At 44.5% G+C, this 15497-nt stretch overlaps 1 protein-coding gene across 7 annotated transcripts in view; it reads right to left on the minus strand.

Annotated features, from left to right (window-relative positions):
• Positions 1 to 15497, minus strand: part of LOC148031984 (DNA-directed RNA polymerase IV subunit 1-like) — a 221189-nt gene that overhangs the window by 4180 nt on the left and 201512 nt on the right. For all 7 annotated transcript variants that reach the window (XM_087682585.1, XM_087682591.1, XM_087682586.1 and 4 more), the window contains 5 exons: positions 12348 to 12649; positions 12034 to 12207; positions 11809 to 11943; positions 8697 to 8995; positions 8467 to 8581 (listed from right to left, as the gene is read on the minus strand). In XM_087682585.1, coding sequence (XP_087538711.1) covers positions 8467 to 8581; positions 8697 to 8995; positions 11809 to 11943; positions 12034 to 12207; positions 12348 to 12649 — 1025 coding nt within the window. The remainder of the gene's footprint in view (positions 1 to 8466; positions 8582 to 8696; positions 8996 to 11808; positions 11944 to 12033; positions 12208 to 12347; positions 12650 to 15497) is intronic.

Below are 15497 nucleotides of genomic sequence, written 5' to 3' on the forward strand. Positions count from 1 at the left end.
CTCCAACATTGCTTTGCCCTTGAGCACACTGTACACTCTTACATTCATTTACATCATTCATTCACTTCAGAGTTTTGTTCTCTCTCTCCCTTCTTCTGTTTGTGTTTGAGTTACTGTGTTTGAGTTTTTGAGCTTCGCGTTTAGGGTTTGAGTTTTGCCCTCTATGTCTATGTCTCTCTTTGTGTTTCTATCGTGGTCATACACTCTATGTGTACTCAGTGCAAACCCTAGCAGTTTTCTTCACATGGTATCAGAGCCGGTGCTCTTGAAAAGAGTATCTTGCGGATATTGTGGAGAGCTAGTCTTTGTGCGAGGCACACAATACGACTTGTAACCGGATCACAATGTCCTAGACACCTTCTTCTCCAGTTCCTATGATGTCCTATCAGGCTTCTCCATCACTAGAGGCCCAGAGACAGCATTATGGACTCGGTGAGGAGGACGACACTCTACTTTCACCTTCACCTTCTTTTTCTACTCCTATTCCAAATCTCATTAACATGAGAGAGGAGGACTTTGAGAAGTACTATCACAACAAGTATGGTGATGTTTACCTCTCCTACCAGTTTTGCTACCACATTCGGACCAATTGGTGAGGCTGGCCACCTCTCTGATCATGGAGGACATACAGCATTCAGAACGTTTGGCGATCAATCTTCATCATCTCAACCAGGTCCAATGTCAGGTTTGTACAATCCTTTTGAGTTGCATGTATCAAAACCCTCACCTGTTTCTTCTTTTGAGGTACAGGATGCGGATGACTTTGCTGCGTATGTGAACTTTAATAGAGGGGGCTCATGAAGCAGACGAAATTCAGATACATCTACAGCTTCTCTTTCATTTGAGCATGTCACACACACTTCTCACTTCCCTCCCATCACACCCTCTTCTATATCACACCTTGATCACCTCTCATCATCTTTTCAAAATCCTTCTCTACTCCATTCTCTACCTCTTTGCACCATGATACTTTGTTAGGGGGAATGCCACCCTTTAGCACAATGCCTCTCACGTTTCATTTAGCAAATGAGCACACCCATAGCTCCTGGGTCGACTGTGATGGGCCTCCCCCTCACTATCCCCAGATTCACATCTCACATGACAACTCAAACGCAGGGGTTTCTATCCTCAGCTTATGGTGCATCTTCACACTCTCCTTGGGTTATTACACCTACGCAGGGATTCCCATCTACTCCTCCCCGTGTTCCCATCCCACCTCCTTGGGTTACTCATGTGGCTACCATGCCCATGTCTACTATGCCCATCCCTACCTATGGATCCACCTTGAATACTACCCACATGCCTGGTGGGCACTCCGAGGCCCATTCCCAAGTGTACTTCACTCCCCCATCCTACCCACACTACACTTTTTCACACTATCCATCTCCGAGCACTACCAGTCCTGTTGCAAGGGCCAAGAATGCCTTTACGGATAACACACGTTTTAACGGGTCAAATTTCACCACTTGGTCGAATTTCATGCAATAAGTGCTTGAGACTCGGGGTCTTTGGGACCTCGTCATTGGTCTAGAGCCTATGCCGGCGATTAGCTCACCCTGACTACATCTGTCAATAGAGAGCCCGCAATGCCACAGCCAATGTTGAGCTAATGCAAGGATTGCTTCCTCAATTTCACTCTCAGTTACAGCACTTCTCGCTCGCGTCAAAGCATTGGAGTCACCTTCTTGACCGCTATGTGGCTCGAGATCGTATTCGGCGCATCAATCTCAACTTTGAGCTTCAAGAGTTCTCTCTATATTAAGGAAGGGGATGATTTGAAAGTCCAAGTTGGCTGAATATAGATGGTTACTTGCCGAGTTCGCCACTACTGGCTCTCCAAAGTCAAATAGCGATCAGGTTACATTCTTCTTGAATAAGTTGCCAACCTTTTACGAGTTTAAGTGCTAGTTCTTGTGTTATGCAAAGCTGCATGATCAAGTCCACAAGAAATCCTCATCACAACCTTATTTAGAGCAGAGAGTGTTGGTTGCCTCTTCTTTGGGAGGAAAAACCACCAATGGCAAGAGCTCGCAAGATGCGAAGGCAAGCCAAACAAGGGTGACTCCTCTTCCTCAGATCAAGCCAAAGAATCTAGACCTATCTGGTAGCAATCCCTAAGAAGAACCGGTTTTGCACACACTGCTCTAGAGCCGGCCATGTGGATGAGGAGTGTTGCTTCAAGGCCCAAGGTCTTCCACCTAAAAAGCCTCAGCAAACCGATGCGACTACATAGTCCAATGGGGCTACGCCTTCCGCTCCTGCTTTATCTGCTCCTTCAGCACCTGTTGTTGCTGCTGGACATGTGACTCAAGTACAACCTCAGCAACCCATCTCTTTTACTACCCCTGAGGGTTTGGCTGATTAGTCCGCAAGTTCCGATCCTGTTGCTTTTCATGCATCCATCTCATCTTCCTCTCCACCTTGTCAGGCATTCCCTTGGCAGAGCCTTGCTACTGGACATACGCGATGGTGGCCACCTTCTTAGACTAGCATGTCTCTATATCCTTTTGGATACCCTAGGTTAGTCTAGCATTCATTTTTCACACTCTTAGAGTCGGACCCATAGGATTCATTGTCCTTAGCTTTTCCATTCTTTTGTCTTCTGCTGCATTTACTCACACACATACACATTCATTGCATTTATTTTGAGTTAGATTTTCTTTCTGTTATGTTTTTCTTTGGAGTATCTCACCACTGACCTCTGTGTTTACAGATTCTCATCTCTTTTGTAGGGTTTTGTCTTTTAGTGTAGGGCTAACTTGTAGATTGCTTTGGTTCTACTTGGGCTAGAGATGTGGGGATGCGCACCGTTCCTTTCTTAGTTTCATCATCCTACAAGTGCTTGCTCTTCTTCTAGCATGGCGGTTTTCCCTCCCAAGACGGATCGTGCAGCATCTCTCTCAATACTATCATGGTGGTGACTTCTACCTTGCTCTTTCCACGAGGTGCTTCATCTACTTCATCCACTTCATTTTTTTTCATTCCTTATGGTTCTCGACACCATATGAAGACCGACATTAGACTCCTCTTCCTTCTTCGGCAGCTACATCAAGGTTGAAACGGGCTTCCTACCCTTCTTGTTGGTATTCTACCGGCTTCAACACTTTATCTTAGACATCGATTTCCTCCCCGTGTTGTAACTTACCCTTTGCATTGCATGATTTCATCATCCTTGTACTAGGGCGCTTGGGCAAGTGAACAATTTCCCCACAAGGGACACTATCCAAGTGGCACCTACTGCATGAGCATTCTTCAATATGTAGCATACTTTGCATCTCATTGTGCAGAGCACCACTTGATCGGATCCTAAGCTATTTTCACCGACGGCTGTTGTTATCACACCACCATCCTCCTCCATCACATGGATACCTCATCACCTATTTTTTCTCCTCATCCACGCCCTAAGTGGATGGGTAGGCTTGTACTGTTTTGTGATGTGTTGGGTATACCCTCCCTACTTCCGTCTTCTGGGTCATTGTTACTCAATTGGCCGCCTTCCATAATATTTAACTCACTTATTCAAAATAAAAATAAAAATAAATAAATCAATGTGGTTCCATCCGCCTTTGTAGGACTTGGTAGGCCATCGGACGTGCACCCTTTGTCCGATGCCTTGTCCTCTCTGGGGTGACTACTTGGATTCCCTTGGTAAGATAACCATCACCTTTGTAGTCTTGGTAGGCCACTGAGCAGCTGTCGCACACCCTTTGTCCAATGCCCTAGCTGCTTTGGGATGTCCACCTTGGGGTCAATAAACATCACAGTGGTTGGCCTAACCTTTCAGTTGTTTAAGAATGCTAATCACGCTTTTCAACTGATTAGCATTCTTAAACAGCCCCAAAACACAATTAATGAAAAACCCTAAAAAGGGAAGCGGTCCGAGAGAGTTTCAATGGTCTCCCAAAAACCCTAATTTTTGGGGCACCCTTCCACATCTATAAATAGCCAAGCTGATCCCATTCAGCTCTCATTCCGTTTGTGCAGGTTTCACACACTCCAATGCAGATTTCAACCATCAGTCTACCTCCATGTCGCTGTTCGCGACTGCTACCACCTCTCCCTCCTACCTTGCAATGCCGTGGTGCCTTCTTCTAGCTGTTGCCCATTGTTTGGCACTATCCCTCTTGCTGCGTTTGGCCCTATTCCTCATCGCCAGCACCTCCACCCTCATCTGCTCTCTGCATTTGCAGCTTTTCACTGTTGGCATTAGTAGGCAGCCTTCCTCCTTCATCATGGGACCTTCAGTACCCTACGTTTTTGTCCTCCACTGCCGGGCGACTGCTGGTTGATGTTGTCCTCCATCAGGTGACACTTTGTCTGCTGTGTTTGCAGCTTTTTGGGGCCGCCCTCTTCCCTCTGTATCCTCTACTGCTTGCGTTTGGTTCTCTAGCGACCTCTAGTACCATCGTTTTGCAGTTCCTCTACTTTCTCACTCCGACTGGTGGTCACAGACTTGGGATCCGTCTCCGATGGACATCACACTCCGACATTGCTTTGCCTTTGAGCACACTGTACACTCTTACATTCATTTACAACATTCATTCACTTCAAAGTTGTGTTCTCTCTCTCCCTTCTTCTGTTTGTGTTTGAGTTACTATGTTTGAGTTTTTGAGTTTTGCGTTTAGGGTTTGAGTTTTGCCCTGTGTGTCTATGTCTGTCTCTTTGTGTTTCTGTTGTGGTCGTACACTCTGTGTGTCCTCAGTGCAAAACTTAGCAGTTTTCTTAACACTCTAGTGGCATGTGAAAGATACCAAGAGTTAGAGACCCAGAGTCATGATCTATGGGATTGACCCAAAGCTCAAGAGGGGTGGAGGAGAGCCCTTAGGATGGTCATTCATGGCACAACAAAGATTGTGGTAGTGACTTGGAGGGTAGTAGCTTGCATAACACAGACAAGCCCATGATGTGGCTATGAGCACTTTCAAAAGAGCCACTCTTTTCTCATTTTTGGTTTGCTCTTGAGCAAGATTCCCACTCTAGACCACTCATAGGCACAATGGACTTAGGGGCATTGTCAACAAATGAGAGCTGATTGTTAGTATCAATGTGTGGTTTATTTGGATGGCAAGTTGTACCCATGCTGTTGACCTTTAGGGTGTTTCCACTATGAAGAGTCCTCCTAGGATTTGAATTGAGACCATTCATACTCTTGACGACATATAGGAGAGGTTGCAAGGTGTTTCTAAGCAGATGAGGAGAAGAGATGCTTTTATAAGGATAGGGGATTCTAGTAGCTTTTTCCACACAACACTTCATGCTCTAGCATTTTAGTCCATCAAATTGGTTGTTCACTCAAAAATTGTACCTATGACATGTTAGTTGCTCTTCATAAGGCTTTCTTGTATTGCAGATTTTATCTTTTCGGGGGAAAGATGTTTCCCTTCAAGATGTCATTTATAGAGATTTCTCTTTCTTAAAAAAAAGCACTTGTAAGTATTGGGCACATGACAAATCTTGTTTCCATCTTGGCTTGTGTAGGGGAATCTAATTGGCTCAAAGCCCCACCAAGATTCCATATGCCCTACAAATGGATGCAAATTTTATGCCAGCCATTTTCACCATCAACCTTTAGCCTCTATATCTAGCAACTTTTTTTCCCTCTTTGCCCTTCTTGTGGCATAGCTAGTGGCCTAAGGGAGGTCCACCACCAATGTTTTTAGTTTTTCGCATCTAGTTTCTTTCCACAACACGAGGTATTAAAATCTCCCCTTTTTTGTACAATTAGGACTCAAAATTGCATTTCAAACAGCACACGTAATATTTCCAAACAAAAATCCTTTTAATACTTTAGAGGTGTTTAACAATAATCTTTTGATATAACTTTTAGACCTTGAATATCCATTCAATTCTAAACATTGCATTGATTAGATTATGTGGTTTCTTTGTATACATCATACAGATATTTTCCACAACATCACATGTCTTAATTAATTGGCACAAGTCCTACGGGTTTCGGGTACGCGACACTAGATAGTTGGAATGGCAAACACATGAGGACTTCAGCTGGTCCCTTGCGAGACCATGGTGAGCTATGTTGGATGCCATGTGGGGATCGACGTTACTTCAAAGTAGAAATTGGAACCTCTTCATTAGAGAATGAGATAGAATCTCCTTTATTGGAAGCCTTTAGTGGAGCTCGGCAAGGGATTCATTAGTAGGGAGTGGTGGTCATCAACCAGGCTCTTCTTGTGACAACCATGTGGTTCATTGCTTCCTGTTGGGCATTATCCAAGTCAAGTATTCACCAAGCAAAGTGCCTCATCAACACCTTTATTTGATCACGGGGATACAGGAACCCGACTTAAGGCAAAGGTGGCTTGGAATGTCTTACACAACCCATATCTAGAGGAGGTTGGGGGATGATAGACCTAGATAGGCAAAGCAAAGTCTTATAGGATAAGACCATTATTAGGGGTCTCCTAGATGAAGAGCCTTGGAATAACCTTTTGCTAAGACTTTTGCTAGGGCAGCTTCAATCTATCACACTTACACATGTGAGGACCATAGCAGTCCAACATTCAATGTTCACTGGGTCATCCAAGAGATCATGATAGGAGACTTGGAAAGGAATTTTGAGGTCAAATTTGCAACTGCTATCATTATAGATGGAAATTTGTTTCACTTGGCCTCCACCAACTACCACCCACCTCAATTGAAGAGAATAGGACATAGCCTCTTCTCTTCAATCACTATTTCCAATCAGAGTCAAACATACTCTAGGTAGAGGACTTACTTATTTGAGGGAGGGTTCTCTATAAAGGTTGTTGCCTTAGTGGAAGACTAGTTTGCATTTCACAAGTTACCATAGGGGATGTAGAGGCAGAGACTAAAGGTCTCAAGGGAGCTAGAGCGATGATTGAGGCCGTGATAGACGGAGTATCTCGACTAGAAGATAGATACAGATACTTCTTAGATCCGGACCTGACATCCTTCTTGCTGTCATTGCAACAAGCAGAGATAGGATATTCACTTTTATGTTGGAGGATGATGGCTATCTTGAGCGAGACGACTTGCACTGGACAAAGTTCATAGGATGTTCTGGATAGAGGATTGTAGTAGTGGCACATAGTGAGAGGCAGTTGTACATTGCTGCAAACCTAGCAACTAGACTGTAATACATAATGTAGATTTAAACTGTATTACTGAAATACAACAATCGCTAGTTTATACCTGCAGAATAGTGAGTGGTATACACAGTGTTACTATGATTAGTATTTGACAACCGGGGGTTATATAAGTGCAAACATGGATAGGTCCAAGATGCAAGTGATATCACTAGGAAAACAAGGTAATACTTCAGAGGGACAACAATCCTTCCAAACCCCAAGAAAGCTCTATTGGAGATGAGGATGTGATGCACCCGCCCATAGAGATCTAGACCTAAGTCAAAGGCCTAAGTCCATTTGGACTACTAGACAAAACCATACTTTACATGACTGATTTGAGTCCATTTGAGTCTCAGTAGCTCTTTTACAAAAAGTCATATTGCTTCCATGCCACCATAAATCAACATTACCAATTACATCCAACTGTATGACGAAGTTATGACTTGAATCCAAAGAAAAGCATTTAGAGCGTTTTATTAAAACTATAACTTGAAACTTTAGATATGCCAAAAGTAACTCATCCTTGAGTGTAAATGTCTGCTTTTACTAAGGAAGACAGGCATAACATTCTGCCTGGAAAAGGATTGTTATCTAGAAAATCAAGGAAAGAAGAACTGATTGAGCTATTTGTCCTGCTCTGCCCCTTTTATATCTTCAACATGAATTGTTTGTTTTGTCAATTTCCTTGAAATATTTAAACATGGCAATAAGTGAATATTTCAATTGTTAAGCATATTATGTTGTAGGAGGTGCTTACCAGCCACCTGGTGCACGATTGCTCCCTCATTCCTGCTTCTCTTTGCTCTTTATCATCCCACTTTCCACTACAGCCGTCCCACCACCGTGCTGTGGTCTGCCCCTCTCCACTGCCTCACCACAGTATCCCATCCTCCTATCCTCAACTGCATTTTCTGCTCCTCTCTCTTTTGCACACCCACCTTCCCACTTCCCTCCCAAATCTAACAGCCTCTCCTATTGCCCACCACAGCAAGTGCTGCACAACTTATTGTCCAAATGGAATATCCATACACCCTTCTCCCTTCTTTGGCTCAAGGGGATTCCATGAAATCCCCTCTGCTCTCCTTAATTAGATTTGGTGCCAACCTTCAAAAACCAGATCTTTATCATCATTCTGAGTTCACCTCCCTCTGTAAATTCATTTGCTCTTTCCCCTCCCTGTCCCAACTAAGAGAAGATCTTCTACAAGGTGCACCCAATCGGTGGAGATTACAGTCATGTTGTGCTAGAACAGGATGTAATTAATTAATTATGATTTCCGCTGCATAGGAGAGGATATGAAAAGGATCCAGTTTTATCAAGATCGGTAAAGTTTGTAGGTCAAGAATAGACTGCTGTCTACCTTTATTCCTATGATTCCGGAACCAATCTTTTGATGGCAATTTGGATGATGCACAAGAATCTTTTGCTCGAGGAACTCCATGTCTGGTTTCGAAACGAGCTCGTCATCTTTATAGCTACAAAAATGGGACCAAACAAGTATGTCCAGCATTCAAATCTCATATCAAGGACCAGGCTGATTAAATTTGCATGTATGATAAGACAGAAGTGGGGTTTTAACAGTGAACTTACAACTTATGAAGAATTCGTTGGACTGAGGATGTGAGCTCAAATAAGGTCATCCTTGAAGAACCATTCATATTCTCAAAACTCAGACTGTCTTCTTTGTACTTTAGCAGAGATTCCCCCATAATTGGCCAATCCCTTGGTGTCATATCATTCCCAGGCTCAAATCCCGGCGGAAACGACATTTCCGTGTCTTCTAGCACATCTTCTATTTCACTTTTATGGGGGCTCATCCTTATGAGACACAAAGTACGTTGTGCTTCTTGAAGGAGGTCCAAAATATCCGAACTTTGTGGGATTTGGTTCTGTGATGACAATACCATGTTATATATCTCCATCTACAACTTACATGTTGGTTTTCACCACACATGCCACAGTAAATTGAACTGCATTAAGGAGTTATTACACGTCTCTATTAGTCAAAGGAAACCTGAGCAAAACGTAATACAAGCCCCTGTGAAGGACAGCAAAAGTAAAATACAAAATAACAAGAGATAGATGGATAGAAGGCATGATCTAACCACTATGTGAAACTGCAGTTTTATTTAATGCTCCTTTTACTTGTTATATTTATTCCCCTTGGCAAAACAAAACCCTCCAAACATTAAGTTGTAAAGAAAAAATTCATGGTAAAGAAAACAAACAGTTAATTTAATATTTGAAAAGCAACACTATTCAATTGGGGATATTTTTCTGTAGTTCCATGAATGCCTGCCAATATATATAGCATATGGTACTGGGTACACAATGATGTGAAAGGAGTTAAATCCAACTTGGTTAATGTATTTGGTACAAGGTTAACATGGTGACATTTTCTCCAGCAGTTGCACACGATCACCTCTGTTGGCACTGACTAAAATTTGCAGACATGGTTTTCTGAAAGATTCTGAAAGCCCTCTGATTGCAGCCAATCCACATTGACCATAACACCCAGAGCAATAGAGGGAAGATCCACTGGAAATGCCTCAAATTGCTGAATACTAGAAAATATCAGGGCCAGATCTGCAGATAATCTTTGTGACAAAACTTTGGTCTCACGACAAGTCCACAACATATGCTGCTGCATTGTCTCAGTAGGGCAAGGATATGTCAGCGACAATGTGGTGTTCTTCTCTTTGCCAAATTTTCATAACAAATTAGCCCCTCTCCTAACCAACTTTTTCCTCCCTACCCATGTACCTAATTCTCTGCCATTTGTTTGTCCTATTCCTTTAGTTGCTGCTGTTACTGGCGGTGACTTCCTGCTGTTATTGGCATCATGGGTCATATGTGCTGCTGTTACTGCCGGTGACTTCCTGCTGTTACTGGTGTCATAGGTCATATGTGCACTATGTGTGCTTCCGACTTCGTGCATATTTCTTCTACTTGCCTTCCCTTGTGTACAGCTGGACTCTGGACTTTACTGTCTAGCCATAGCTTACACCTAAATCCTTACATGATCATTCCTTTGTGTGAATGATCACGTTGGCATTGGTCACACTTTCTGCTACTGTCTCATACTTCTTGCAGCATGGTAATTTGAAACATTTCTTCCTTCAGTCCTTGCTATCCCTAGAGGATCCTGCAATATCATAATCACCTTTTCTGTCGATGCATGGTCTTACCATATGCCTCTTATTGCTGTGGTTGCATAAACGCATATAGCAAGTGCTGTTTTCTAGCTAGCTTTTTGTTGTCTGGCAAAAAGTTCCCTATTCGCTGGTTATATTGACTCACATGCTCAGTCAGCTTCCCATCTAAACCATCTCAACTATTTTCTGATCAGGGTTAGTCCCAGGTTGCTGGACATTTCCAAACATGTAAGGCTCGATGTTGTACCACAAGTTATCAAAAAGGAGAAAATGATAATAGGAAGTCTAATTCACCCCCCTTTAGAAGAGTTCAAGTTTCCTCATCTTGGGTATGATAAATGTACACAGCTTAACTTCAGTTTGCAATGTAGTTTCATGTATTCGGGGAATTCTACTTTTTCACGTCAGTGATGATTATTTCTGAGGGTTTTTAATGTACTAATCTCTTGTGCTTTTGGTTGGTTGGACATTAGGGGTTTGTAATTTGTACTTGCCCCAAGCTACCTTAGGGGCACCTCATAAGTATTTACAAGATCGTACACATTCTCAATTTCCCAGCAAGTCTGCCTGTACATCTTTGCGGATTTGCTTTTGGGTACAAATTGCACCTCCACCATCACTTGAGGTGCAGTTGCCTAACTGTGGACCAACTCTTGGGTTCGACATCTTGCATCTCAAACATGCAAGTCTCAGCATGTAGGATCAGATCACATTCAGACACCCAAAAATTGATAAGACACCCATCTTAGTGTCACTCTTCTGAGATTCATCTGTACTACAAAGAGTACCCATTATATTGATTACAAGAAAAATCAAGGGAGTTCAATGGCTTGAGAACACCTCTAGAGCAATAATATGGACTCAACAGCTGAGCTAGAGCTTGGTCATACTAGAACAGTTGTCAGTGCCTCTCAAGGTGGACGGGGCAGCAGAAAGTACTAACAATTTGCCAGACAAAAGCTCTCCGAGTAGTGCACCTCATGCTTCTTGGCAAAGGAACTTGCAGGGTGATCTCCAGACAACTGGGCTGTATACCCAAAGGCAATGCTTCAAGGTCTCTAGACTGATCTGGGCCTACTAACTCCCAAAGCCAACCCTCCATGAGTGACCAAATACAAGCAGAACAACCTCCTCAGCCACTAGCTTTCCAAATAGTTGCCTGAGCTTTATCATGTTTTCCTCTGTGAGATTAAATCTCATTCCCTGTCTTGATGCCTAGCCTATTTTGATAGCCCATTAAGCAGGCTACTTTCATGAGCTGCGATTGAAATTTTATCAATTGCAGCTATGGTTTTCCTGCAGAGCTTCTCAAGATGAACAACAAAACTAACATCTGATACTTTTATGGCAATTGACTAAAATAGAAAAGCAAAAATTTTATCTGCTCATAATATACAATCTGACTCTCATTTTTGCACAGGCACTAATCTTCTGGCTACCCTACCTCATATCTCTTAGAAGTCTCACTTCTGAATTATGGTTTAGAAGGTGCTTTATTTTTTTGGAACAAGCAACATAGATATACTTGAACAAGGACAAAGCCTTACCTCACGCCTTGGTGACATAAAAATATCAAAAGGATCCATGCCATCAAAATTTCCCCAAACTATTGATGCTAATATACCAGTTAACCTTTCTGTTTTTTTCTTCCTGGCTGCATCCATGAAAACACCTTTTGGATCCTGCAACCATCCAACCTTTGATGTAACTGTTCATTTTGTAAATTATGAAACGCTTAGCTTGTCACCAACTTAACTCTCCTAACTGCATACCGCATTTGCGCCTTCAGTGAAAGGTAGAGAGATTTTCATGTCCTTGTTCCAAAGCTTCATACCATTGGCAGTGAAAGCCAAGACTCTCCCAGTGTGTGTCATATAATCTGAGATGAGAGAGAGATGCTTGTGATGCACCTTTGTACCCATCCCCTTTACAGAAACTTCAAGCCGCTGCAGCACACATTAAGACACTTGGTGAATTGGTTTTCTACATTTCTAGGTCATGGCAATCCTAGGTTACAAGTTGCACATACAATGGCCAGATATATTCAGAGCTTCTAATGCAGTAACAGAGCCACCTTGTTTCATACCTTGTAAATGCAATGCCTTGCAGCCTCAACACCTTGTCCAGAACAGATTTCTGCAATACTTGAAGGTCCACTTCTCCTCCAGTCAATCAAATCATGAATTCCACAACAAGCATCTTTAATAGTCTCCCAAGCCATTCCCCTTTGGAGGACAGGATTAGTATGGACTTCTAGTATAAGCTCTCCAGAAAACTGATGGTGAAACCCGTAACTCTCAACCTTTTGTTGCTCATTTTCACCAATATTCATGCACGTATGATCAGGTTCTTCCCATCTAATCCTCACAAATTTAATCTTTGAGCTTCCTATTAAAAAGAACAAAGGATCATTTAGCACATTTAACAATTCTGTGACGTGCTGAAATAGGACAAAAGGAAAGAGAATAAACACCTGATTACAATTAAATCCATTAGCGTAACCTGGATGTTGGCATGGGAAAGCTAAATATCATAGTCCAATGCAACCTCAAATGAAGAGACTATTTCACTTACTTCGATTTTGGGGTTTGGCATATTTGGGTCACTTGCAATATATTTATTTTTTATGCCCCTTTCATCCGACGCCATGTTGTGAAGCTTAAGGGACTTCTTCAATGGGGCAACTTGATCTTGTTTAGTATGTTGATATTTTGACCAAAGATAATTTGGTTTCCTAGCATTGAGCAGTCTCCTCAGTGACCTACATTGACTTTTGTGTTTTTTGTTTTTTCGGGGGGGGGGGGGGGGGGGGGGGGGGGAGAGAGAGAGAGAGAGAGAGAGAGAGAAGCGAGTCGACGCGATGGAGATGGGGTCGTCGCCTGTGCGTCGTGCCCTGCTGCCGCCGTGTTGACCTATCGCCAAGGGCCCCTGACGTTGCTCTGTCCTGCTCGACTTGTTGGGTCTGTCCTTCGTCGACTGCGCTTCCGTCGCCTTTCCGCCACGTGGCCCTGCGCCTCGGTCGTCTCGCCCCTGCACGTCACTCTGCTTCATCGAGCCTTCCGTCCTGCCCTGTCGCCTGCATCTCGTGCCACAGACTCGCCGCCTGCATCTGGCGACCCGTCCGCGTGTCGTCTGCCACAGGCTCGCCTGTACCCGTCCGTGTGACGTCTGCCACAGGCTCGCCTGTACCCGCCCGTGTGACATCTGCCACAGGCTCGCCGCCTGCATCGTGACCCGTCAGCTGCGCCTCCAGCCCTGCTATCGCCCGCGTGCACTGCGGGCTCTGCGCCTGATTCACGCCTGTTCGCCTTGTGCGTCAGGGCTTCTGCCCACGCCTGCTGTCCGCCCTCGCCTGTCGGTCGCCCCCCTCGCCTGTCGGACGCTGCCCTCGCCAGTCAGCCACCGTGGTGGTCGCCCCCGACTTTTACCGCCTGCAACCTGATCGTGTGACGTCCTGAGGGTCGTCCTCCGCCGTATGCGAAACAGGCTTACCGGGGTGCCGTTTTCTAACTCAGCCGACAGTCATCTGCCCTGTGCATCAGTCCTCCTTCGCGATCAGCTCGTCATACAAGATGGCTGGTTTGGATCTGGATTTCATAGACCAAACGGTGGCAGCACTTGGCCCGGATTCTGGTGCTGAGGAACCGGAGGATATGGTTCCGTGCACTGAAGAGATCCCCCCGGGTCCTGACCTTCAGCCTGCGGGTAAACGTACTAAGCATACCTCGAAAGAAATAGGTGTTATTCAGGATCGTTCCTATGCGCAGTTTGCTTCGGATTCTATAGACTCTCTGGAGATGGACTGGGAGCATCTACTGGAATTTGCCAACACTCTGCTTGGCGAATATGTTCAACACAATCAAGAAGCCTTTTCTGACTCCGCACCTGATGATGTTTTGGAAGCTACTGCTGACCCAAAAACTGTCCTACGCTCCTTTTCGGTGTTCTATGATTGCGCGGTGATACTCTTCTTCATTGGTCGAATCCCGCTGCTTTCCCATATTCGCCAATGGCTGCAGAGTCTGCTACAAGGAGAATGTGTTGAAGAGATTTTTGTTGGGTCTCGAGGTTTTTTTGAGGTCCTCTTGAAAACTGAGACGCACCGTGCTGCTCTCCTGTCTAAATTGCCTTTGTTTTTTGATCGTTGGTTGGTTCATGTGGTTCCATGGCGCCCGATGGCAGATTTTCAGGGCCTCCTGCAACGTGAATGCCGTGTGTGGGTAGAAGTGGAAAATTGTCCGGCTGTTTATTGGCCGCTATTGAAGGACGCTATGGCCGTTGTGGGCACGGTTCTGGTCCCTCCCAGTCTCAAAGCTGTGAATCGCAACCGCTTGTGCATGTTATGGGATACTGCACGGAAACGGCCTGCTTGGTTACGCCTCAATTGCTCTGGCATGCATCCGTTACACTTTCCTTTGAAATGGGGCAATTTTGCAGGCCATTGCTTTTCCTGTGGCCAGTTGGGGCACTTTATGGCCGAATGCCCAGAGCAGCAACACATTTCAGATGCGGGCCATGTTGCTCCGCCCATGGAAGATATGGTGTGTGATGCTCCGTCGCTGGATACTATCCACCCACCTCAAGTTTTGGCCAAAGGTAAACAACAGGTTTCGGGTCCGGATTCCCGTGCCACTGATTGGGTTGAAGTACGTGCAAAAAAAGGCAATAGGATTGTTGCTGGCATGGACAGTACTGTGCCTACTACCTCACAAGATTCCATGCGTACATATATGCGCCGGAAGGAAATGTTGTCTTCCGAGCGCTCTGCTCCTGCTATGGTTTCCTCAACCCCCCGTCCTCAGCCCGCCAGGAAAATGTATTCGGATCGTCTAAAGGGTTCACCTGCAAAGCTGGCTTTTGATACCAGAGGCAACGTCATTACCCCGTGGGACCGTCGTTATCCACGCTCCAACCCCAAGCAAGCAGATATGCCGTCTACTTCCAAATCTGGTCCTCAGAACTCTTTTGCAGTGTTGGCAGATTTCTTGGATGAGGGAGTCCTGGACATTCTCGCCGACAAAGTCAAATCGAGGCAAGCTGTTGAGCACAAGAGTCACGGTGAAGCCGGAAAAGTTGTGGATTGCCATGGCTTTCGTTTGTTCTATGCAGGAACACAGGCCATGCATTATTCGGGTGTGCTCATGATTGTACATGCCAAATATCAGCCTGTTCTCATTAAAAATGATGTTCATGGCCGCTTTTTGGTGATTGAAATTTTATTCGAAGGGGAAATCTT

Source organism: Lygodium microphyllum, chromosome 8 (assembly GCF_053477565.2).
Source record: "Lygodium microphyllum isolate KBCC chromosome 8, Lygodium_microphyllum_v1.1.10, whole genome shotgun sequence".
Classification (NCBI taxonomy): Eukaryota; Viridiplantae; Streptophyta; class Polypodiopsida; order Schizaeales; family Lygodiaceae; genus Lygodium; species Lygodium microphyllum.